The following is a 27,510-nucleotide window of genomic DNA, read 5'->3' as shown; positions in this document are numbered from 1 at the left end:
ACTCACGTAGGTTTTGTGGATAGTAGATTTGGCTTTGATTTTAATGCTTGCGTGTGTGGATAGTACAGTTTGGGTTTTGTAAGCGCTAACGTACTTTTGTGTGGATAGTAGATTATTGGGTTTGATTTTTGCTCATTGGCGTGTGTGGATGGTATATTTTGGCATTGTTTATTGCTGCTTCGCTTATGTGGATAGTAGATAATATGAGATGAGAAAAGTAGGGGATGTTTTCCTTCACGTCCGCGCGTTTTAATTGATGATCTAGGTAATATAAGTTTTGGGCTTTAGAGGGATTTTTCCTTCACGTCCGCACTTTTTATATAAGAACCCACAAAGTTCGTCATTCGCACCATTCTACGGAATAACCGATACAAGATGGAAGTGTCAGCCTGTTTAATGATTTAAGAAATGTTTACTTTTGGATGATGGATGGAGAATATGCTATTGAAAGGATAGAAAGAGAATGGAAGTTAAAAAAAAAGTCTTGACTATGTGAATGAACTAAAATTAGCAAGGAAGATGATAGAGGAGATGATAAAGGAAGAAGTTAAGAGATTGAGAGGATTGATTCAACCAGAGTATGTCAGAGTGGGGACAATGAAAGAGTCTATGGAGAAGGTAAAAGTAGTGAGATACTATTTGGAAGAGCTAGAGAAATGGTCAGAGTGGAAGTTTGTGAAAAGGGGCAGTGAACAATTAAAGAAAGCGGAGGAACAGATGAAAAAGATAATAGATGAAGAAGTGAAGATAATCAAGGAAAGGTGGGCAAAAGATAGGAGAGAACAAGAGAATAGAACGAAAAAGAAAGAATATGAGAGACTGAACAATAACTGGATAAAAATCCAACAGAAGTTTAGAGCGATGGGCCACCCTGACTGGATACCGGAAATTGAAAAGAGGAAGAAGAAAGGAATTTTGGAAAAGATAAGGGGATGGTGGAAAAAATGGAGGAAATAGAAGCAGAAGAAGAAACTCAGAGGCCCTTTTCAGGGCCCCTTCATATGCCTCGAAAAGGCCTTGACTTTCATGGCTACCCCTTTATTTTAAAAAAAAATAGAGACCCTCCCTGTTTAAATTTTCCCATGTTCAATTTCCATAGACCCATAAGGTCGGGACCCTATTTTAATATGGTTCAATTCCCCTTGACGCTATAGTACCGGTCCTGTATTCTCCATGTTAAATTTACATAGACCCTATAGTGCCGGTCCTGTATTCCCCATGTTAAATTCCCCTTGACCCTATAGTGCCGGGCTAGTTTTCCCATGTTAAATGTACATAGACCCTATAGTGCCGGTCCTGTATTCCCCATGTTAAATTACATAGACCCTATAGTACCGGGCTAGTTTTCCCCATGTTAAATTTACATAGACCCTATAGTGCCGGGACCATGTTTTTAATGGTAAGTCCCATAGACCCGGAATCGCCCCCATATACTACTTTCGGTCACATTTAAGTGAAGAGACCTGAACTTGTTTACAAATTTTATGAACATTTCCATGGATCTAAGTCCAGATCATTTGGTTGTGTCAAAAGTCAGATGACAGCTTGTATATAAGTTTGAGATCACCAAGATTATTCATTCCTATTTTAATATCAGTCTTTATGGTATCACGTTTAGTTGTGCTCATATATAATTTGAGAGAAATTTTTAAACAAATATTATGCATTGAAATTACAAATTGCTCATTGACATTTTGGACTAAATCACTATTTGGGGGTTAGTGTGAATTCATTCGAAGATATTCTGGACTATACCATTGTAATACATCAAGACTATAGGTACATCAGAACATTCAAGATTGGAATTCATTCGGATCGACACTTGAATTCATTTAGAACACTCTAATCTGTTAAAATCGTGATAGAACTTTTATGATTATTTGGGATTTAATTCACAATATTGTAATGATTATTTGGGATTTAATTCACAATATTGTAAGTACCTTTTAAATTTTAATTTTTTATCCTAGTGAAAAATAATTCATTTGTTGAATTTTAATAAACTTGTTGATTTTCACTCTTTTCTGTTATTTGTTTTAAGACTATAGATTCGCAACACTATAGTATGCGTACTTGTATGCAGCAATTATGTTGGCTTAAAGTAGTTGATACATTTAGTGATCTCAATTCATGTTTCTCAATATCAGTAGTCTGTTCAGCCAATTAGGGTTTTTTCAGGGCCAATGTTTCCACCTGAATAGGGTTTTCGGGGTCGAATTGAAACCCCATGGTAAAATTTTACTCTCTCATTGTTCCACTGTGTTGTATAATATTTTGCCAAGTTACCTATTTTCGAGCTATCCTTATTTATTTCAAGCACAAGTCGTCATTGATCGTGTTGTGCTTGGTTGCTGAATTTTCCTATTAAAGTAGACTTTAATGTCTGTACCGAACGACGTACATATATTTCAAAGGAAAGGGATATGCCAATCGTTAGGCATAAGTCGCCTTTTTTTTTGTTTCTCTTGTTTTAATCAGTTTCTTGTTGGCAAAATCACAGAGTTTATATTTATCACACTTATTACCAGTCAGTTTAGGTAAATGATAGTGTTCTTAACCCAAAAGGGATCTTATGAGAAGAGTATAAGACCTCAATTTATGCCATTGTTAATAACCTTTTAGAATATAGTGTCTGCAATCAGCGGGCAATAAAGAATTATTGACCAGTTAAAATCTGCACTAAAACAATTATACTTATTTGTAAATGAACATCGGGGCATTTAAGCGTAATAATTACGTATAGTAAACACTTTACGGACAAAAATATAAAGCATGTTACGATAAAAATGACGCATATATACAATTAAACGGTTAAATAGATCCGAGCCCCCAGTCGGCAAGGCCGACGGTATAAAATAATAAGGTTACAGGTATAACAATTTAATAAACTATATCACGGTATTCAACAATTACAGGATACTTTTTCAGTGGAATTGCTTCCAACCAATGCAAGACCTATCCAAATTGCTAGTTATTTCATCACGCGAAGTTACAGGTGAGAGTGTTTCCTTCCCTTGTCCCTTCTAAGTTACTCATCTGTAACTTCCGCTTTATATTCCTTTGTGGGTACTTCCGGTATTCTTGTTTCCGTTCTACCGGCTCTCCTTGTCGGTACTTCCGGTATCCTTGTTTCCGTCTCCCTGCCACCTTGTCGGTACTTCCAGTACTCTTGTCTATCTCCCGGCCCTGCGCCTTCACACAAATGCCTAATTCCACTTGCTCTACTCGTCTCCTTCTCTCTAACCTTCGGGTGGCGTCCTATCACACCCGGAAAGCTTCCTGCTGATTAAAAGGGACGTACGATTTTGCCTCCTTGTTCAAACACAGGATAATTAACACAGAACTTTCATTAACATCATGGCAATTAAATCATTAGGTCAACTCGTACAACCGACTTCTAAATATTTCATACACGTTTGTTTTATAATAAAGGTAATAAAGTCGATAACAACAACAATATTATCACGACTTCTGGTCCATACACGCATAACCCTAATTCTCTATATAGTAAACTATCAGCATCAGCAATATTCCTACGCATTTCCTATCTTACAAAGTATAAAAGATACATACAAATATAAAATGCCTAATGATAGGTGCACACGACCAACAATACCTAACTCTGCATAATCCACACTATATATTCAGATATAAAAATTCCTAACGATACGTGCACAAGGCCAACAATACCTAACTCTGCATAATCCACAATATATATTCAAATATAAAAATGCCTAATTATACGTGCACAAGGCCAACAATACATAACTCTGGAATAATCCACACTATATATTCAAATACAAACAAGTACAAGTCCTAACACCACTCACTATTAAATTCTATTAAATTAAGTTCTACACCACGATGTAACATCGTGGCAGATTACACCATCCACTTCGATTTTATCCTAAAAACTACATACATTAATCTTGAATATTACTAATTTGCTATACGCTACCTTACGACATTTGATAATTCAGCAGTACATATAAGATTAAACTGCTACTAAATTAAATGCACATAATAATGTATAAATCTTATGACATCTAGTCATGAAAGTGAGACAGATTCGAACGAAGATATTTTACCTCAGAAGAAGCTTTTGCTCCAAATCTCGTCCGAAGTTCCTAGAACTTCCTTCCCGCTCTTGTAACGAGCGCACAAGGTAGGCACTCGGAGCGCAGTCTAGTGTTTCCAACTTTCCAATGACCTGCTCTCGCCATTGTCCAGACATGCAATGATCCGTTCACAATGAATGTAACATAATAATGTCCGTCTGCGTGACGAACCCGCCCCAAATTTGACTATCTTACTTCTGATTGTAGCCCGGTGGTCGCTTTGAAAACTGTTTGGGGTAGTATCACTCATATATTATAATGTCGGGTTTTCGGTCTCTAAGCCTAAGCCGACCGGTGACATCACTGATGATTGCATACACAAAAAACAGAGTTTCTCACCACCGTGGCAAGGCTATCTTTTGAAGTAACCCATAATTTGACCATAACGCAATGGCAAATTCACGGACATGTAGTTTCTTTGTTTCAACATTGGTGGAAAGTTGTAATATTATATAACATGTTTTGACATTATCCAAAGTACTTTAAATTACGAATTCCACCAGAACACATTTTTAAGCAAGTAGTGTGAATTATTATGAAATAAGCAAATTTTCCCACACAACTAGACTATATATATTACCACAAGTGTGTTTGACTTATAGTAAAATGAACGTTTTATTCTATAAATCGTTATTTTTCTTTATGAGGGGAAGTGTTTTATATGTATTATTTAATTGTTTGCCTGTTAGTTTTAAAATTATTATTTCATTACAAGTTATTGTAATGTAACATTGTTTGATGGACTCGACCTTGTCCAGCATTGAGCTCGTTTCTGCTTGACCTGATTCAATTGGTTTAATTTTTTATTTCATTTATATAAACAACTAATAATAGATTCATTAGTCTCTATGTATTAGTTTATTAATCGAATTATTATTCAGGTAATCATGTTGATTTGGTTCAGGGTTTTGGAGATTACAAAGTGAATTGTATAGGCTATTGTGTTGTATGTAAACACGGCTCATTAGATCATTATAGAAGGTTATTTGCCATTAGGTAATGATTGTTTTTAGAGAATGCTTGTTTGTGACCTGGGGTCAAGCAGAGAACTATATTATATTGTGACTGTGAGGATTTTACTAGTCGTGCTTTAACATCTAAAATTTAAGTTTTATTATGTTTTGATCAGTTTGGGTTGAATTTTATTTTCTTCAAATTGTTGAATTCAAGTGTTTTTTTTCTCTGGAAATACAAAAGTGCCCTGACAAAATTCTTGGATAAAGACATTCATTGGAATTTATACTGAATTCAAACCTGGAATAATATTTATGTGATTCAACAAGAGACTGTTGACACATTAGTACTTCGTAGGCTGTAACAGATATGTCATCGCCTTCAATTTTGGATATCTTCAGGACTTGAACTGAGTTTCATTCAGGACTTTACATACACTTATGTCTTGAGTTCTTGGATTATTTTTGGATTTAATTCACAACACGTTCAGTTCCTTTTTCTCATTTTTCACTTTGTATTCTCGGGAAATAAATTAGTTATTAAATTTTACAAAGCTTGTTGTCTTCACTTTGTTCTGTTACTTATTTTAAGAGCATATACTCGTAACAGAAAATTGAGGGCTCGTCAAGGATACGAATTTTGCTAAAATATTTAAGAAAACTTTGTTTTTGAAATTTAAATTCCCCATAGGTTCGGAATTTTTAAATCCAAAATATTATTTTACATTTTAGAAATCTTTAGTGAAATCAACAGGCTTTTTACACTGTCATTAAAAGTGGAGATCTTTATTTCAAATCCTACCTAGGAGCAGTTAGAATCTTTGGGAAAAAATGAACTGATTCAGCTTGCCAGAATATATGATCTTTCTGAGGCAAAATATTCCGTAACAAAGCAAGAAATAAAAGATATTTTGGTCCAATATTTGGTGGAAAAGAATGTTTTGGATAAAAGTGCTTTTGTTTTGATTAGTAGGTCTGGATCAGACTCTAACTTAAAAGTAAAGAAATTACAATAGAAATACAAGATGGAATTAGAGTTAAGAAAGCTTCAACTTCAGATAGAAAAAGAGGAAAAAACAAATGCAATGCAATTAGATAGGGAGGAAAGAGAGACGAAAATGCTATTGGAGAGAGAGAGAGAGAGAGAGAGAAACGCAGTTACAGAAATAAGAAAAACAAATGCAAGTGCAAAATTCTAATGCAAAAGCAAAACGAAGACAGAGAATTGCAGAGATAAAGAGAGCAGGAAGAAAATGGAATGTCAATTTAGAAAGTTGATCAAGATTACGAGAATCTACGACAACTCGTATTACTTAAACAGTTCAAGGATTGCGACCATAGTGACATTAAGACTTATTTTGATGAGCATAAGGTCGAAACTTTAGAAATTGCTAGCGAATATTCTTTAGCTCATAAAGTTTCTTTTGTAAGTAAGTCTTCCACTTTGCAGTCTTCTGGTAAAATTTTTTGTTTCAGCCTAATACGAGCCCTTCTAAATTTCAGTCTGGCACAAATTTTAGAAATCAAGTTTCTGATAAGATTTAACAAAAATCATTATCTCTTCCTACGTGTACCTATTGAAAGAAGAAAGGACACGTTATTTCTGATTGTTACAAATTAAAAAATAAGCATCAGAATCAAGGCAGACTTATTCCAAATGCTCTTATTTCTAAGTGGTCAAGGTCACATTCTTGTATTTAAAGCAATACATTTGTTGGTTCTAATAAACTCTTGTCTGATTTTATTATGGAGAATTATGAACCATTCATGTCGAAGGGTTCTATATCACTAATGAGTGATTCGGCCAATCCCTTCCCCCATTACAATTTTAAGGGACACAGGAGCTTCTCCGAGTCTTTTATTATCAGATACTTTGCCTTTTTCTGATACGTCTTCTTCTAATGAGAGTGTTCTTATTGAGGGAGTAGAGTGCAGCTTTGCTAATGTTCCTCTACATTGTGTAAATTTGTTATCAGACAGCCGGAATAGTGTCTGCTTTACCCGTCGAAGGCATTCATTTCTTATTTTGGAAATGACCTAGCTCGAGATAAGGTTGTGGCTAATCCACTTGTATCTGACAAGCCTTGTTTGGATCAGAACGTCGATCATATTGAAAAAGAATTCCCTGATTTATACCAGCTTGTGCAGTTACTAGAGCTATGGCAAAGAAAGCTCACGAGAATCATGTTAATCAGGAAAGTATTCATTTAGCTGACACTTGTATTGGTCATATGTTTGATGAGGTCACTCTCAGTTCTTGTTTGGATCAATAAAAGAGTATTGATCACAGTGATCCTCTTTCTTTACTAGGCATTCCCTTTATTTTAATCAGGGTGACAAACGACAATCACTTGTTGTCGAACAGGAAAAAGATCCTGAGATCTCATAATTGTTTTTAAAGGGCCATTAGTGACATTGAAGCCACAGAGGTAACAGTTTGTTATTTCATTGAAAAATGGGATTGTTATGAGAAAATGGAGACCTCCTGAGGTACCTGCTGGTTGTTGTTGTTGTTGTAGGGTTTAACGCCATTTTTCAGCACACGATAGGCTATACATGGCGGCCAGTATTAATGGTGGAGAAAGAACCCGGGAAAACCCCGGAAAGAACCACCGACCCACGAGAAGCTACTGGCAAGCTTTCTCACATACCCACATTGGCGGAATCCGAGACTCGAACCCACGCAGACAGAGGTGAGATGGCAGTGATCCGTAACGGACAGCGCTTTAGACCACTCGGCCACTCGGTGCCCCCGGTACCTGCTGGTGATGAGTTGTCAGTGAACTATCAAAATGTAGTTCCCAAATCATACAGACATGACATTTTTAGTCTGGCCCATGAAACTCCATTAGCTGGTTATTTACGGAATAATAAGACTTATCACAAGATCTTAAATCACTTCTTTTACAGCTGGTACGTCAATTGGTAATCGGCAACGGGTACATCGAGGTTAACTCACGATTACAGCCTTATTTGCAAATGCATCACTTCGAACCACAATTCGGAAAATGACAAATGCCACTTAATTTATTTTCTTTTATACATTTGTATCTTTCAGCCAATCGTTTTGATGAAGATGAAGACACCCAAACTACTGAAACACCATGGGAACGCAGTCGTCGGCGTGCTAGGGGTCATAGTCCACTCCCTGCACCAGAAATTGTAGTAAACCAACCGTATCCAGGAATTCATTATTCCGACTTACCCCAAAGGACTCGCACTAGGAGAGGAAGACCACTTTCGCGAATTTCTTTGACTTCTTCAAACTTAATTTATCCTCTTAGAGAACCATCTAATATGAGATACTCAACACCCCCTCCATCTTACTCTTCTCTTGGATATCCCACGGTTCCTCCGTCATATGCATCTGGAATACCAGAACGACAAACACGTTCTGAAATAACAGGAACGCAGCAAATGAGTTCTGAGATTGTAGTAGGCCAAGAGAGGATTAATTCTCAGTTAAATATGAACAGTGGACGGAGGAGTTCCACGGCTTCTCGGGTTGATTCTCAGAATGGATTACGACCAACTATTCAGCCCGTGTATAGATCAAACGTAAGTTCTTTCTCGACTGCATGTGAAACATAAACTGCATGTTATTTATTTGAAGCACAATATCCCAATTATTCTGAAAATTTCGTTCTACCTTTCTAAAATATATTCTCTAGTGCTGCATTGAAAAGTATGTGGCACACAATGCGAATGTATGAACATCGGTTTTACATTTCCAAACCGATGCAGGTTCTATGAGACTAAATGACATGTTATCATGATTATTGATATCACTGACAGGTAAGTTTTACTATGATATTTGATTTGATTTTAAATTTAATATTATATTATAAACATATTATGTTGTGAATTTCGCGATATAACTTATTTTATTTAGAAATAATTTAGATTTGTTTGGAAATATCTCAGCTTTTCAACAGCATTACGGGATTAATTTCGTTTTGGATTGTCGTAGATATCATTTATTTTCTTTGTCAGTTAATGATGAAAAAGCATTTCTATCTATCTATCCATATATATATATATATATATATATATATATATATATATATATATATATATATATATATATATATATATATATAAATGCGTTTAAATTTGTGTGTGTGTGCAATGTTCACGAAATGATGATATAACAACTTTTATGTACGAAACGTTCATGCGCGGTGTTACCAAATTCGGATAATACCACCATCACTAAAGTCATCAACATAATTACTATTATGTTGATGATTTTGTGATTATTATTATTATTATTATTATTATTATTTCAGGTGGTGAATGACACCATATCGGAGGAAACATAGGTTGGTGTTTTTGTAATATGATTTTGAAGATGAACACATGTTTAAGAATCCAATATAAAATGCACTCATGTGTGTGCGAAGCATTTAATTAGCCATTATCAATGAATTTCTGATGTTGGTATAGCGCTAATATTAAAGAACACAATGCCTTGAAATTAATTTTGTATTTTATAAGTAAATATACCCTTACAAGAGAAAATCAAGCAAAAAGAAAATAAAGATACAAATAAACAAGCAGGAGTAATGTAAACTGTTCGACTTCTGTAATTTCTTTCTGTGTATGCAAGGAGTAGAGTATTCATTCTGACGGGCTTTTACTTAATTCATTCATACAGCTGAGAAAATCACAAATAAACTAGTCATAAAACTTCAAACCTTGCATTAAAGCCATGCACATATCTAAAATCATTACTGATTCTTGTATCAATGGAAACAAACAGAGAGAGAGAGAGAGAGAGAGACAGAGAGAGAGACAGAGAGAGAGAAAAAAAACTTTGGTTGTTTATTCTTCTTTCTTGTTATTGATTTCAGCACTCCATTAATGACTCATCAGCCGTCAGCCGTGATAAGAAGCGATTGATGGAGACAACCTTTTTTTGTCCTAAGATGCGCACTGTGATGCTGTGCCAGTTGTAATTTTAATAAAGTGCAGAGCACACCCACCCACCCACCCATATATATATATATATATATATATATATATATATATATATATATATATATATATATATATATATATATATATATACACTGGGGGTATGCGTATCGTGCACGTATGTGACTTTTAATGAATAAATCACGTACATCAATTGATGAAAGTCTGTCATACACCACGAATCTAAAATAGGATTGAAACGACGCCTAATTATGTCATCTTTGTTGTAATAAATAATATCGCATTCGTATGAAACGTACTTGTTGAACTAATTTTGTTGTATCCAGACTTGAATAATTACTTTCTTAAACACGGCTTATCTGTTAGGTCAAGATGCAGCTTTGAACTTCAATTTTCTCTTCTCCCTCACTCTGGTGTACTTGTGTAGTTCTAAAGTTTATTCAAATGCAGGGAGTGGTGTGACGATGACGAGCAAAAAAGAAAGGAAACGCCGTTCCCAATCGTTCTCACAGCACCCCTGCTCCCTCCTCAGAATTCCTCTTGGTCGTCAACTAAATGCAATTTCTAAATCTCTAAAGTCATAGTAGGCTTAATACTAGTATATATATATATATATATATATATATATATATATATATATATATATATATATATATATATATATATATATATATATATATATATATATATTAACTTTGAATTATATTCAATTCAAACATTACTATCATAGATGGGGGGGATGGCGGACTTCGATGAAATTGTGAAACATGTTTGATTCGTTACGAAACAGTACTTGCTTCTCCTTATATTCTTATTTTATTAATAGATAATAAGTGGAAATTCATCATACTCAGTATTCTAGAGAGTATAAAATCAATAGCCTGCCCTTGAAACTATTATTATATGCACAGTTATGCGAGAGAGAGAGAGAGAGAGAGAGAGAGAGAGAGAATTACTTGTATCGAGATCAAATGCCTGAAGAGAAGCATTGCATTATTATTTTGTTCACCTCTTAAGAAAGGTGTTTTTGCTTGTTTTGAACTTCAATGGCAACATTTGGAAGCTGAATTGACTAAAAGGCATAGAGATGTTAGTAGTAAATGTATAATTAGTTATATAAGTCAAAGGATCATAATACACATAGATGATAACGGTCATATATACATTATTCTACGTACTGCCATAATTTAGTGCAATATATACTATAGGTGACTTTGCAGATTTTAAGTCCATTAGATTAGAGAAACAGACTGTTGCTTGGTAGGCTATACTAACTATCCATTATATATCCGATCTAAATGTCACAAAACACCTATATTAAAGCTTGGAATAAAAATTGCTATGGAATGAATGGATGGCAAGGCGAAAGATAGTACTAATATTAGTACCCTTACTCCTACCTCGTGGACAGGGTACTAACATGAGCATATACATGTTAATGAAGCAAGCCAGGTGTGATTCACGCCCGGCGCTCTTTTAGCCTAATAATAACACTTTAAACATATTCCTTGCATTTAATCCAATAAATTGAGTAGTCCTCTTATTTAATACCGGAAGTATCGAAAATCATTGTAGAAATAGTTGTAAAATCTCGTTTACATTTTTTTGGCCGATATTTTCGTTTAGATCGTCAGCCATATTATTTCAAATAATGATTACTTCCGTTCTCAGCCTCGTTTGTTTGTGTGCCATATAAGGACATTGACGCCTTATTTGGAAACGTAAACAAATCGTAGTAAAAATTTGGCGCCGTTTGGGTCAGAACTTCTGCGCATTAGAAGTAAATATGGTTTATCAGCAACTTTGAAATTCCACCAAGAAGTGATTATTCGCCACTTGATTGATAATAATATAGCGTAGAATATCCAAATATGGTCTGGCAAGCCTTACGTAGAAAAGGGGTCACGGCGAGAGTCTCGCGTTATCTGTCATGGCGGACAGGATGAGGTTAGAGTAACCATGCCAATTTTTTTTATCGTGTAAGGGCTTAATAAATTCAAAATAAGCCAAACTTCTTTCACAACATGATTATACTTATTTAGCTGATTTCTACACTGTTTGTTTTTCTGACTTTAGTGATGATTTTTTTGCTCCATTACATGATATGGGATCAGTTGGTAGCCTCAAGCACAACAAATCAAGTTGAGGCTACGACATCGTAGCTAGGCGAACGAGGCTACCGCCCTGGGCCACGTGCTGCTGGCTATAATGTTTTGTTTTTTACTGTGGTGAGTTTGAATAGATTTGTTTCCTTGGGGCCCCTCTCGTCGCTTGCTGCCTTGAGCCTCGCACATCCTAGTGCCGCGCCTTGAATGAAAATGTTCGTCTCTTTTATACCAATGCACAGTGTGTGGTACTTCTGATTTGCTTACCGTTTTCTTTTCATTACCTGCTGACATCTTTTTTCCGAGACTTAACTGTTTGTTGTGATTACGATTATCCAACGTAATAACATATAATTTAAAGACCTCAGTGCTGTAGGCATCAATGAATCATGATTTGATTAGTGGAACTGATCATTAACAATGTGCTATTTATTGTATTAAAAAAATGTTTCGTCTATTTTAGACAAATTTACAGTGTGAGGTTCGTTTGATTTCTTTTCATTCAAATTATTCGCATTCATTAACTAAATGAAAGCGACTTAGCGGTGTGTTGGTATTTTCTTTAATTGCAGACATCAATGAATCAGCGTGTCATTAGTGGAATTGACCATTAGCAATACGCTACTTATTGTTTTACCAAAAACTCGACTCTGTTATACAAATTTACAGTATGTGGTAAAGCAGCAGGAGGGGGTGATCCGACCAAATGGTAGCCAGATATGGATGGGGAAAAAAATGACGCAAAAAATAAATACATGGAGCCGTTGGAATGACCAACGAAGATTAACATAGACAATATGTAACATATTGTGATGCTTTTTTATGTGTTATAAACTGTGAATACTTTTATTTGATAAGAGCAAACATAGCAAGAGGGTAAAATTAATGCAAAGGCTTTATTTCAGTAACTAATCATTGTATATAGTTAATTATTATATTATTTTTAGCAAACAATCAAAAACAGACTGCAGAGGCTGAGCTTTTTGTCTGTGCCAGTTTAGTTGCCAATTCATTGCCAGATAGTTTTGTTTGTACTAGTTTATATCCATTCATGGGATCCCTTCATAGGGTGCCCTTCAATGAGGTTTTCTCACTTTTTCAATTTCTGCCTTCATGGAGCCTATTTTGCTTTTGGATTTTCCATGTGCATTTCTGGCTATATCTTTAATGTATTTCTGGCTATATTTATACCTGGCTATTTTTGGGCTCTTTACCTCTATGGTCTATTTTTACCATAAAGGGGTGGGGGAGAAGTGTTTCCCCTTTATGGTCACATGGACATCCACCTGGTGAATTCCTAGATAAGAAACGAAATAGGAAAAAATTCAGAAGGTTGTCCATAAGTTTCGTGCAGGCTACGTTTCTACGGTCAACAGGATACACACTGATTTCTGACAATTTTTTCCATACCCACCATCGGGCGAACCGGAGGTGGTGCAAAACCGTACTACCACAAGTTTCGACTGGTGATGGGTATGCGAAAATTGTCAGCTATCAGTACGTTTTACGGTTGACTTTTGAACGCCTTGCCTACGGCCTCCCTTCATAATAACTTCAGTTAAACCCCGTAGCAACATGCTGATGCCGGGGCTCGAACCAACGAAGTATACCAGTAATGGTTTGGAATTCCAACAATAATACCACTACACTATCGCAAGCTCAAAAGACATCTGTTAAAACCTAACATGAATACCTGCCGCTGACAATCAATCAGAAACTTTATAATTATCCCGTGGTGTAGAATATTCAGCTGAAATAAAATACATAACTAGTGTTATTTACAAAATATAAATAATATATCTAAATTCGTACAACGTACATTGCCGAGTGGGGAGAAATAATCAGTATATGTAGTCCACATGTATAATTATTCAGGCGAAACAAGTCTGGCTTGTTATACACAATAGTAGACAACCTGCAGGCAGTTTTCACAGAGAATATATCAGTAAAAATACTTTTACTAACGAAAAATAAATAATATATATAAATTCGTACTCGTATATGTTGTCAACAGGTAGAGTTAGGCAAGCGAAACAGGTCTGTCATCACTATACTAGAGAATGCTCCTAAATAGGTGCGGCAAAATAGGTGGTATTTGTGAACAGGAAGATATTCATATATTTAACCACGTTATTATGTTGTGGGAATTTCGAGTTATTATTAGAACAGCCACGTGATCAAGGCAATGTCTAAAGTGTATGATTGAGATCCCGATAATTTATTGTATTTGGAAAAATACGTTACGTTACTGGATAAACAGTAAACCCTTGCATATCTTCTGACTTAGTGATCTGTAATTAAATCGTTGTTGTAACAATAATAATGAGTTGTCTCTGCGCTTACTATGGAATCTCCTACGGCGAAATTAGCTCGACAATGACTGGATGTGATTAAGAAGTATCTTCCAGTCCATGATTCTGTAAAACAGCAGCTGAAACAATGCCAGTATGCTCATGTGTAATTTACAGAGCGGGCAGAACAGTTAATTAAACCAATTGTAGAACCAACCAAACAAATTGCTGCCGAAACTGAGGAAACACAAAAAGCTCTTGAGACATTACCTGCTGATATTGCTGGCCGTCTTCAGCCTTCACCACCATTTCAGCCACCACCACCTAAAGTTAAAATCAAGATACTATATAATTAACTAAGAAAGGTATTGACACTACCAGGGATCCAAACCAAGTACTTTACATTGCTGCATTTGGATACGACAGTAGAGAACTATTCGTAAAACCTGAATATGTTCATAGTTTTAAAAGCTGCCGATTGGGTCAGAGATGTATGTCGCGTCGTTTCTAATATTCAGCAAATCAAAAGGACGTTAATGATTTTGAACTATTGAAAAAGCAGTACAAGAACCTGTTGCAAGAAGAATAGAATTGAGAAGGGAAACAGGGCAAACAGAATAGATCCGTCGCCTTGAAAAATTTGAGGAAGAAGACTAAAAACAAAGCCTAAAACAACGAAGGAACAGAAAAAGCAGCGTAAAGGAACAAGAAGCTGAGCCAAGTCCATATGATGAACCACCTGAAGGAGCAACCGGAAGTGGCATTGCCATTCGCAACAGACTTCGCAGGAAACGCTGTGGTAATGTGATCGCTGAATCACCGGCGATTAAAGATAAACTTTGTCCCATGAACATCCTCGCTCGCCGACTAGAAATTTTGATTAGTGGAAGACAAGCAGGCAACAATTCCCACGAAATCATCAATGAAGCAGCCGATATTTGTCAGCGTTTATTTACCGTTGGCGTCATGGACAATGGCGTCTATCGGAAACTGATCGATGAAATTACCGACGAGTATTACAGTGAGTGATCAGTTAGATCGGCTATAACAAAATAACATGATTACACACAATGCCCGACGTAGACCTGAAAGAGTCAGGGTGATAACTGCACGATTACCGGTTTATAAAATGATCTAAGAAGATGGATTCGGAGATGTTGTTCAATGTTTATTCAGAAGGATAGCCACAAAAGCTATTACGATTGCAAAACAAATAGGTATGTAAGCCATCTATGTTGCTCGTGCTATTGGCACTGGTAATCTTGCTGGTAAAGCATTCTCTGCGGTCAAAGAAAGACTCGCACGATTAGTTTGTAGACCGCAAGCAGTCCGACCACAGCCAGTAAAACTGCTTGGCACCGAAGTAAGCATTCCAGTAAAACTGCTCAGCACCAAATTGATGCCACAAAGTGTCAGTAAAATAATAAATCAACCTGCAAATGAGTGGTTGAAAGAATTAACTGGAGTGCCATCACCGACAAAACAATCTCATGGTACAATTAGCACAGGCTAGTTCTGCAGCTTAAACGATATCACGAACTGCCGCTGATTTTGCGACACCGCATAGCGTCAATCCAGAATTCAACCTGAGATTTTCAGCACGGCGATCAATGTTAAAGGGTAATAACAGGCAATTTTCATGTCCAGTTCCACTATCTCAAAAATTTGGATTCTGCAGAAATTTAACAAAGGTTATTTTCGGTGCTAAACACACAATTATGATTGCCAGAAAGGCCACCGACGAAGATGCAATCTGGCTCCCCGTTGATGATGCTGGTAAAGTAATACTGACGAAACTTTTGTCGTGGATGCCAACAATGACGCCATCACTCGTTGAAGAACAACGGCTGATCTCTTTCATGGACAACGGCATCAAGCCAACGTTGTCATGGTTGACGATGCCCACAGAGAGTGTCCCCGGTATCACTGCTTGGTTATTTAAATGGCAGATAGCATTACAGCAGGGTGTATCAGCGCCACGACACATATTTATAGCGTTTCATGATAACACCAGAGCAGGCACACAGATGTGAAACCCTATGGTGTTTGACCTGCTTGGAGTTTCTGAAGTCTCTCTGAGGATAAATAGTCACCAAGAACCATCTGAAGAAGCGCTGTTGAATTTTGAGAATAATCAAGTTGCACATGTATAACATCACTTGATGTCATTCATCTGTCGTGATCATAATGTTGTATCCGATCTAGTATTTCTTGCTCGAACACCAATATTTACTCAGGCAATCCTTCGTTGATCTACATTTTCGGACTAGTGTTACACCAGGTGCTATTGCTAATTGCAGAGCAATCGCTGTTATATTGTCAGATAAAACAACGTCGCTTGAAGGTGTTGGTGAACGAACAAGAGTCATTGATGTGCCCGTAGAAAATATGTAATGTTAATTAGAACATTCACGATGTCATAATGTCATATCATCACGTCTATGTTACTATGACAACTGGTCAGATTAAAAAGCTGCAATTGGCATCAGCGAAAAACTCTGGGGCAAAATCAACTCTGAAATCAGCGGTGTTGCAGGGCCCAAATAAAATATAGTTGACCGAACGTCAACTCAAACGAAACAATGACGCCTAGAAATCAAGAACAGGCGTGAAACTTGATCTTTCTGCGAATGCGATCAGTGACACAACAAAAACCGTGTCATATTTCTGTTTCTAGCGGCGTTACCAGCGATAGTTTATCAGATTCTCCAGCTGTTGCAAAAGCAGTTGCACTTGGTACTATTGGAAAAGCTACCGGTATTGCACTGAAAAAAATCAACAGGATACGGCATGAACACCAAAAAAGGGACGCGGTCTAAGATTATCAGGAACGCGGTATGGTCATGGTCTGAGATTTCTGAGTGAGTTTCGCTAAAACTCCCCGTGTCCAATTGTAATTTGCATCATGCTACTCGGCGATTAAACAGACAAAACTTCAAAGGTGTTTTCGTACGTGATCAATTACCGGTAAAACCAAATCGTGCTTAAACCGGTATCGTTAATATCGATGGACGTTCTGGTCCGGGTACTCATTGGGTTAATTCGCGGTTGATCCACGTGGAATTGTTTATTTTGATTTGTATGGATTGGTTCCATCGAGAGAATTTTGCGAAGCACTCCAATCTAGTATTCAACATTACCAACACATGCAACAACGGATTAACCAATATGCGGTCCAGAATTGCTTGCGATATGTAATGCCGTATCAAGGTCATCATGGACCATCGACGATGGTCTGCCGCCACATAAAGTCGTGCATGAATATACCGCACGTCGTTTCAAACAGGTTAATTGTTTATATTAATAGATATGTACGGGAGATCTGCTATACGTAAGAGCCCAGGTGAAGCTAATCTATACGCGTACGTGACGTGAGATGAACTTGCTAATCTTATTCCTCTCACCGGGGTTGATCCGGAGGAGGTTGTTATTTTTCAAGTTAGCAAGGACGATTAAAGACAAGCAATATTAAGTAGGGTGATAATATCCTGCGTGTTTTAGGTGCAATCAACAATAATATTGTGGTATTTACCGGCGACGGAAAAATAAAAATCTCGAATATATCAATTGCAGAGATTGTTAGATATGTTCCTATATCAGGTGGCTCAAGATTCGGTTCACTTGCATGACTGGAAATACAATTGCTAGCTTGGGAGAACCGAAATTAACCGATGACGCTGTAACGAAGAAGCACGTGGACGACGGTAATGTTTCCAGAAGGACTTCATTAACAACAACAAGAGATAGGTTAACCACATTACGGCCTGGGTATGATTTTTATGCAACCAAGTTTACGATACATCTCAGAAAATATCAGATTCTTCTTCAGGTTGCACATGATTGTTTGGAAACCCAATAGTCATCAGCACTAAGCTCGCTTACATTCGCACACAGCTCAATGATATAGTCAAAGTTAAAATCTCAATCAAAACGAGTATACCGTCGATCCTAGAAATATTAAAATCAGTTTGAGAACTTCAAAAAGAGATCACTAGGATTAATGATAATGTTACAAATACAGATGCTAATAAGGATAATGTGAACACTAAAGTGAATGATGTACGAGACATTATGAAGAGATCATTTATACTAGATTCATTTAAAATCCGTTTTCCAAGGGACAGCCTTAGTTGAGAAACCAAGAAAGTGAGTTTAAATGATAATCAGAATATTTCAGAATATATGTCGTACATATTTCTCGCAAAGAAGAAGATGGTTATGATGTTAATAGAGCAGATATAAACGGCATTGAAGTAAATTTTATAGAGGGTATTCATGGGGGGATTATTTCTTCCCTCAAAAACTCTATCAGTTTCAAGATAAATAATTCGAATGAGATTAACATAATGTACAGAGCATCACCAGAATCAGTGAAGAGATCTGAGACTAGTAGAGTCATTGTTTTTGCTGAGAAACGGTTATTGACCGGGCCACACTAGGTCACACATAATAGTCGTTTTAAACATGTTAATGGTTTATAATGGTAGAAATTTACGGACGACCTGCTACTCGCAAAGGTTCCAGTGACAATGATGTATTCAAATATACGACACGAGATAAACTTGCCGATGTAATGTGTCTCGCCGGTGTAGGCCCAAATGCAGTTGCTATTTTTCAGGATCAGCAAGGACGGTTAAAGACAAGAACAATATGTCGTTGACAGATATTATTCTGCGAGTTCCAGACCCGACCGGTGATAACTTAGTGGTGTTTACTAAAACCGGTAAAAATTAAATAACTAGAAGTAATGACTTCTATCAATCACTGGACAGATTATTGAACGTATATGAATAAAGCGATATATAATGAATGGCGATCACAACATGGGCAGAAATACAATTATCAATGCGAGAGAACCAAAATCAGACGATCAGGTGGCAAAAACAAAAAAAATAAAAAAATACGTGGAGAGCAACAACACCACGATCAGAACTGAGATCAGTAAGTACGTTGCTAAAACCGTGATACAATGACTCGCTATCTCAAGATGAGCGGAAAAAACTAATTTGAGAGAACCAACATCAAACAATGACGCTGTAACAAAGAAATACGTGGACAACAGCAACAGCCCGATGATGATCTCGATAATGACAACCAATAATAATAGAAACACAAATAGAACATTTAATGAATGTTTTGGAAATCCAACGGTCGTCGACAGTAAGCTCGTTAAAATCTCTGAAAATGCTCATACAACTCCGCTCATCAACGTGGTATACACATTAGCGTCTGGATCGGCAACGTGGTCACTGCAGAACAATTCCATCAAACATACCGCTCAGTTCACTGGTAAATTTGAGATATTTACGACATATCTATGGTGTCATTACACCGATAGATTTTTCGGAATCGTCTCGGTTGTGTTAAATCAGAAGGAAACGTTCGTAATGGATTCAGAAGACAAAATCCTAACCGCAACAACCTGTTGGTGGTATCTGGAATTCATCGCGAAAACACCTCCACTGGTAATTTAGTATATACCATAATGAATCCAACACAAGCTTTTTCAGCTGTCTTGAGTGTGCATTGACAGCCGCTTAAGTTTCATATTGTCGAGAGAAATTTGATCATGGAACAAATTTAGCTATATCATGTTGTTCGTGTAAATCCGCCAATGACAATTCCATTTCGCGTTGGAGTAATTTAATGAATCTATACACTGCCGCTAGCGTATATCTGCCCTCTTCACGTCGCTGTTGTATCATCTCAAAATCATTGTTGATTTCTTCAACATCGAGTTGAGCCGCGAGACCATCTAGCTGAAACTGTTCGATCGTAGAGATAATCTCGTTAATATTTTCCTGTTTCATTATACAACAAATGCATTTCTTGAATAAAAGATTTTATCTAGATCAATTCGATAACGCGTTGCTGGATCGCGTAAACTTATCGTGATGAATCCACGCGGGGTTTTCTGAGCATGTCATGTTTACCCCGACCCAGAGTAGCCCAGTTGAAACATGTATAATCAAAGTAATTCTGACGGGTCATTGTTTGATGTCGAACATTGCCGAAGGCTAGCACTAATCCGTTACGTAAGATTGTTGTGGCTAGAATCGAAGGACCGGACATCGGAGTTGCGAAGTCTCTTGGCATCCGTCCGTCTACGAGAGACGATGGCATAGCTCCAAAGTACGCTTTTGCTTATCCTTCTTTTTAGCTCTCTTTTCAGCTTGCTTTATTCTTCTCTTTTCCTCTGCGTTTTGAACTCCCTGCCTGACAGCTAGACGCCAGCTGGAACGGTTGTTTGCACAGCTCTCCCAGTCGTTGACATTGATGTTTGCTGTCTTCATATCCTTCTTGCAAACATCTTTGTAGCGCAGATGTGGTCGTCCAGTTGGTCGTGCACCTTCTGCTAACTCCCCATATAACAGGTCCTTGGGAATGCGACCTGGGTCCATTCTCTTGACATGGCCGAGCCAGCGAAGGCGCCTCTCACTGAGTATGGAGAACATGCTGTTCATGTTGGCGCGTTCTAGAACCTCTGTGTTGGGTACTTTGTCCTGCCACTGGATGTGCAGAATGCGCCGCAGACATCTCAGGTGGAAGCTGTTGAGTTTCCTCTCGTGTCTTGCATAGGTGGTCCATGTTTCGCTGCTGTAGAGAAGTGAGCTGAGCACGCACGCTTGGTAGACACGCAGTTTGGTCTTCTCTGTGAGGTTGGGGTTGTTCCAGACCCTCTGGTTAAGTCTGGCCATCACTGCTGCTGCCTTGGCAATCCTGCCGCCCACCTCAGAATCAATGGAGAGTGAGCTGGAGATGTTAGACCCAAGGTATGTGCAGTTCTCGACAACTTCCAAATTGTACCCATCGATGGAGACAGAGGGAGGGGAGTCTGTGTCCTGTGCCATGACATTTGTTTTCTTCAAACTGATGGTCAGTCCAAATTCCTTACATGCATGGGAGAGGCAGCATACCAGCTGCTGAAGTCCATCTTCCGTGTGTGATGTCAAGGCTGCATCGTCGGCAAAGAGCAATTCACGGATGAGTACCTCTGTGACTTTAGTCTTAGCACGGAGACGGGCGATGTTGAACAGCTTGCCGTCAGCCCTGGTATGGATGTACACTCCCTCGCTGCAGTCCTTGAATGCGTACTGGAGAAGCATGGAGAAGAAGATGGCAAAGAGCGTCGGTGCAAGGACACAGCCTTGTTTGACTCCGCTAACGACTGGGAATGCTTCAGATGTTGCGCCATTGAAGCACACTGTGCTGTGCATGTTCTCGTGGAACGACATAATGACAGCAAGCAGACGTGGGGGGCAGCCGATCTTCTGCAGGAGTCTGAAAAGTCCACTCCGACTAACCATGTCAAACGCCTTCGTCAGGTCTATGAAGGCAATGTAGAGGGGCATCCGCTGCTCGCGACACTTCTCCTGCAGCTGACGTAGTGAGAAGATCATGTCTACAGTTGACCTGCCGGCTCGAAATCCACACTGGGATTCTGGGTAGACGCGGGAGGCTAGGATCTGCAAGCGTGCCAAGGCAACACGGGCGAAGGCCTTTCCGACGATGCTGAGGAGGGAGATGCCCCGATAGTTGTTGCAGTCGCTACGGTCTCCTTTGTTTTTGTACAAAGTGACGATGTTGGCATCACGCATGTCCTGTGGGATGTATCCCTGTTGCCAGCAAAGGCAGAGGAGTGTGTGTAGGGGCTGGAGCAGTGCTGGTTTTCCGCTCTTGAGGACTTCAGGCGGAATGCCGTCGCTTCCAGGAGCCTTCCCACAGGCAAGGCAATCGATGGCTTTTCCGAGCTCTTCCAGGGTGGGCTGTGTGTCTAGCTCCTCCATGACAGGCAGGTCTGGAATGGCGTCCAGGGCAGTTCCAGTGACATTGTTTTGGGTTGCATATAGCTCAAGATAGTGCTCAACCCATCGCTGCAGTTGTTTCCCCTGGTCTGTGATGACTTCGCCCGTCTTGGACTTGAGGGGGGCGGTCTTGTAGCTGGGGGGGCCTGTCGCTTTTTTGATACCCTCATACATTCCTCTTGTATCCCCGGTGTCAGCAGCTGTCTGTATACTGTTGCAAAGGTTCAGCCAGTAGGTGTTGGCACCGCGGCGGGCGGTCTTCTGGGCGTTATTCCTTGCAATCCTGAGGGCTTGTAGTGTTCTGGGGCTAGGTGCAGCCTTGTATGCCAGAAGGGCTTTCCTCTTTGCCTCAGTCACGGGCTCCATCTCCTCCCAGTTTGCCTCATACCAGGCGACATTCTTACGCTCCCTCTTCCCGTAAGCTGTGATGGCTGATTTGTACACAGAGTCACGGATATGGGACCACTTGGAATCAATGGTGTCATCAGGTGTCACTTTGGTGAGGGCTTCCTTCAGTTTGCTGATGAACTGCTGTGTTTTCTCTGGGTTGCTTGCACAGTAGGTGTTGATACGTGGGTGACCCTTCTTCTTGGCGTGGTGCAGCTTCTTGGGTAATATTCGCACCTTGCTGGCCACGAGGGAATGGTCCGTGTCACAATCGGCACTGTGGTAGCTGCGGGTAAGGAGGACACTGGCCAGTTCTTCACGCCTGGTGATGACGAGGTCTAGCTGGTGCCAGTGGCGTGAACGTGGGTGTCTCCACGACACCTGGTGGATCTCCTTGCATTTGAAGAAAGTGTTTGTCACACATAGGCTGTGGGAGCAGCACATCTCCAGCAGTCGCTGACCATTCTCGTTGATCTTGCCCCTTCCGTAAAAGCCGAGACAGGTGGACCAGGCCTCATGGTCAGCTCCCACTCTAGCATTGAAGTCTCCTAGTAAGTAAAGGCTTTCATTGTTGGGGATACTGGATATTGCCTGATCCAGAGCCTCATAAAACTTGTCTTTCTCCTCGTAGGTGGAGTAGAGGGTTGGGGCGTACACACTGAAGATGCTGACCGGGCCTAAGGATGTTGACAGCCGGAGGGCAAGGATTCTCTCAGTACCTGATGATGGAGGTTCAATGAAGGCGATTAGCGTGTTCTTGACGGCAAAGCCTACACCATGCTGCCTAGGTTCATCCAAGGGCTTCCCCTGCCAAAAGAATGTGTAATTGGCTTCCCTGATGGTGCCGCTGTCAGCCAGTCGGGTCTCCTGGAGGCAGGCAATGTCGATGTTCAGTCGGGAGAGTTCTCTGTCAATGACGGCAGTCTTCCGTGCATCGTCGATCTGCTGTAGGTCAGTTGTCAATCCAGGACACATGGTCCTGATGTTCCAGGTTGCAAAACGAAGAGTTGGAGTCTTTTTATTTCTTCTTTTAGTCTTTCCTGGTGCAGAGTTTTGTGGCCCACTTGTCGAGATGGTTCTCTAAGCTCCACGCACCCAGTGAAGCAGGCAGGCCATGGCGGGCAGCACCTTACTGACTGGGGGCTGCCCAGCTTGAGGCGGGCGGTAGCTGTCCAGTGAGACCTGATGATCTCTCCCACCGTCAGAAGTAACCCCTGGCGCCAAGCTCTACGCCAATCGAGCTTTGACTTAGAACCGGTAAACTGCTACTTCTCGTGTTGTGCCGACGCCGTACGACGACGCTGGAGTGTCCTCTCCAGTGGAGCTATGAAGCCTGGGCAGGGTGGTATGGAGAATCAGCTGTTGCCCATGCAGCAGATCCCCCCTCTCCACGCTGCTGGTGTGCCCAAGGGAACGACGAATGCCGATACAGCTTGGCACCAACGGCGTCGCAGGAGTTGCCGGAATGACGTTGAAGTCAATGTCATACCGCCTTAGGGACTCCATCTCCGGATTTTCTGTCGGGGTTTACTCCCTTAGCCTTTCCCATGAGTGGGTATAGCCACAAGGCAGCAGAGGTTTGGAATCGGAGTTTTCCTTCTCCTAGATGAGCTACCATCCAAGGTTTACGAGTCCCATCTACCCGAAGCTTCGGGTTGCGAAGTCACAGACAGCCAATTATCACCTAGGTGTCGAAATGTTTCCAAGATCAAAAGAAATTGCCTGAAGAAGTGGGAGTGTCCTAACTTCTTTCCCCTGCAAACAGACAGACAGGTTGAACTGGCCGCTAAGACGATTGGACAGGGGCACAGCGCCACCCAATCAGAATCGAGATGGGGGGAGACCTTGATTTGGGCAGAATGATATCCCTGCGTTTTCCGGCAAAAGTTAGTTCGCTGAGAGAAATTACCCAGAGAAGAGGTTAGCGTAACTCCGAATAGCCATTCGTTATTGGCGGGAAAATCTTAGAGCGGGAAATTCTAAGTACAGAAAGCTTCAAAAGGTCAGTAGATATTTGTTCGGTCTTTGTGGAATGCGACTGCATTTTAATTGTAGGTCATATGTATACTTTATTATTACTAGAATCGTAGTACGAAGAATTACTTTGTTTTGTTAATATGTTTGTATATTTTGAAGAAATGAGTTGATATTTGTAAAGAATTATATAGCTTGCCAGCCGTCGTAAGAGTTAATATTGTAATTTACTATGTGGGTATTTTATAGTAGACTAACACATATGTTCATATGATTATAGATTTTGCCATTGTTGAATATTTGTAATGTACAGACATGCGTCTGATTTTGTCAGATTGTAGTACGATGAGATTAAATATATATGTGTATATACTGACGTGACGCAATGTATTGATGTCTGTATAACAATTCGCTGATACGGTGTTATTACGCCATTGTTTACCCTGCAAGAAGTGTGTGGGAATGTCGATGTGTATGCATGCGTGGCCGAAACAGTGACAGCTATCTGATGGTTAATTGTCGTTATAGTGTGAGGTGAGGTTCGATAAAACATTTGTTAACGCCTTGTGGTTTTTCACAGGAAGCTTTGAGGGACAGACCAGTTAAAGTTTGGTCCCGTTGTCTCGGATAGAGAGACGGAGGAAAGGAGGGAAGGAGAAGAAGGTGGAGTTGAAGTCTGGGAGCGGAATTGGAGGAGGAGATAATAGAGAGGGAAAGGAGAAGAAAGGAGAAGTTGAAGTCTGGGGCGAAGCTGGAGGAGATAGTAGAGAGGAAACAGAGACAAAGAAGGAGTTAGAGGAACGGAAAGAAGGAAGAATCAGCGGGAAGAAATAGATGAGTAGATGCAAGGACAGGGGGAAAATCGAACTCACACTGTAAATCACGGGATGAATTAGGCTGTCACTTGGTCGAGGGAAAGACGAGTGATTGGAAGTTATCGTTTTTTTAAATTATCACATTTATTAAATTGTTATTGATTGAATTTCATCTTCGTGTTCTCTATAATTTAACCGTCGGCATTGCTGACTGGGGGCTCAGAGCTGTAAATCTACATCATCACTAATTTAACTTTCTAACCTAACGAGCCAGGGTGGAACTTTCAATTTAATTTAATTAAATTATATTGGGAGAACCCCACCCCAATACGACAGAACGTCACAGAGCATGTGCGAAGAAATGCTTAAACCTACCTAAGTTTTAACGTCAGCGGATTCAAAATATTTACGTATTTGTTCTTGTTTTATTCGCCACGACACCCAATTTACACCGCTGGTGTCTTCTTTGATAAATGGCCCTAGAAGGTTCATGCTGCAACGACTAAAATAAAACGAATCTGCGGAGACTCTTACAGCGTCATTGGGAAATCTGTTGATCAATAGGTGTATTTATGAGTATGCCAACATAGATGATCTCAAATAATTAAACTGGGGAGAATTTCCCTCGTAGTAGATAACTATTATACCTGCATTTTTTCATCTTGCATGATTGCATTTATCCGTTCGCTAGCACACTTCGCGCCGTTGTGTCCTTGTCAACAAAATCTAATTTGGCTTGATCAATGATTAATCTTGTGCAACGACGTGCAGTATCAGATGATGAACCCTGAGTAAACTTACCAATAATTTTTGTGCCGATATCTTTGTCATGTTGTAGTAACCAGACATATTTTTGTGATTTGTATGAAATTATCATAGAGGTTACATTTACGGATGTGAGAATCTTAGCATCGAGCATGTATCGTAATAGCACTATTGGAGCCCAACCACGCTGATATTTTTGTGCAACAATCTTTGAGATTGACACTGGTATCCGGTTTATTAAAATGTCTACCAAGCCAAATTTATATCAAATGATGAATACTCGCTGAAAACTTTAATGACTCAATCTTGGCAAATACAGTTAGATCGATATTTGTTAGTAGCCCGTTTAGTGAAACTCGTGTCATTTCGTGTGTTTTATGCCCAAATCGTTTAAAATAACGATGACACTGGCCAAATCCACGAAGAGCCACCGGATAAGCAGCGATCTTGTCAACAGAAATCATATCAGAAAAATTATATGTTGTGTTCCAAAGACCACCATAGCCAAGCTCAACACAAGATTGTGATACATCATCGAGAAATTCTTTTGGAGTTGGGCGCCAATTAATTATTTATTTGTTTATTGTTGTGCTATATGAGCCACAACAGACGAAGTTGTAAAACAGTTAACGAGTAAATCATCGTTGTCAATGTTATATTTTACCAAGATTTGTTTCATATTTTGTTGGAGTGATCCCTTCCGATAAGGAACCCCAGACGGCAGAAGAAACTGGTCAAATATTGATTCATCCGACTCAGAATCATCTCTGTGAAATAGCCAGACCGATACAGGGTCACGCTTACTTATGTTGTAGATCTCTTCCTAGACATCGCCATCATAAAATCATATTGTTCCCTCATTTGGAATATTTTTCACCGAGTCGGTCCATACATGTGAATTATGATCATATACAGTTATCGGAGCACCGGGAATTGTACAAAATCTAATTGGTTATTGTTTTGACGATTATTGGAATATTTGAGGTTTTTCCTAAAATAAACACGTCATTTATTTTAGCTCAGTTAATAAGGGAGTTTTGCCAGTTATTTTTTAAAATATAGATTCTGTAAATCCGTTTCATCGTCTCGAGTTTGAAAAATATTATCTGACACGTTGAGCCACGTAATTTAGAGAGTCTGTTTTCATCAGAGCAAGAGCAGCTACGTCTGGTTCATTAAAACGATAAAGCGTATCAAAACTGCGGAAACTGGATATGCGTTATTGTCGTAAAGTTTGTCAATTCTGTTGAATTTAACTGCTTTAGAATTGTATCCACTATGATGACATTGTTAAGTCTCCGTGATTCCTTAATGGGGTAGAATTTATCACGAATAATCCAAGTCCGACCATTTTCACTA

At 39.2% G+C, this 27,510-nt stretch overlaps 1 protein-coding gene across 1 annotated transcript in view; it reads left to right on the top strand.

The window, feature by feature from the left end:
* Positions 1–10,303, top strand: part of LOC149787519 (uncharacterized) — a 56,555-nt gene extending 46,252 nt beyond the window's left edge. Inside the window, exons 3-5 of the mRNA XM_089973646.1 lie at positions 8,130–8,629; positions 9,361–9,393; positions 9,925–10,303. Coding sequence (XP_089829772.1) covers positions 8,130–8,629; positions 9,361–9,393 — 533 coding nt within the window. The 3' untranslated portion in view covers positions 9,925–10,303. The remainder of the gene's footprint in view (positions 1–8,129; positions 8,630–9,360; positions 9,394–9,924) is intronic.
* The last annotated feature ends 17,207 nt before the right edge of the window (positions 10,304–27,510 follow it).

This window comes from Sinohyriopsis cumingii, chromosome 11 (assembly GCF_028554795.1).
Source record: "Sinohyriopsis cumingii isolate HCF-2022 chromosome 11, ASM2855479v2, whole genome shotgun sequence".
Taxonomy (NCBI): domain Eukaryota; kingdom Metazoa; phylum Mollusca; class Bivalvia; order Unionida; family Unionidae; genus Sinohyriopsis; species Sinohyriopsis cumingii.
This window is presented reverse-complemented; position numbering and strand designations above follow the sequence as displayed.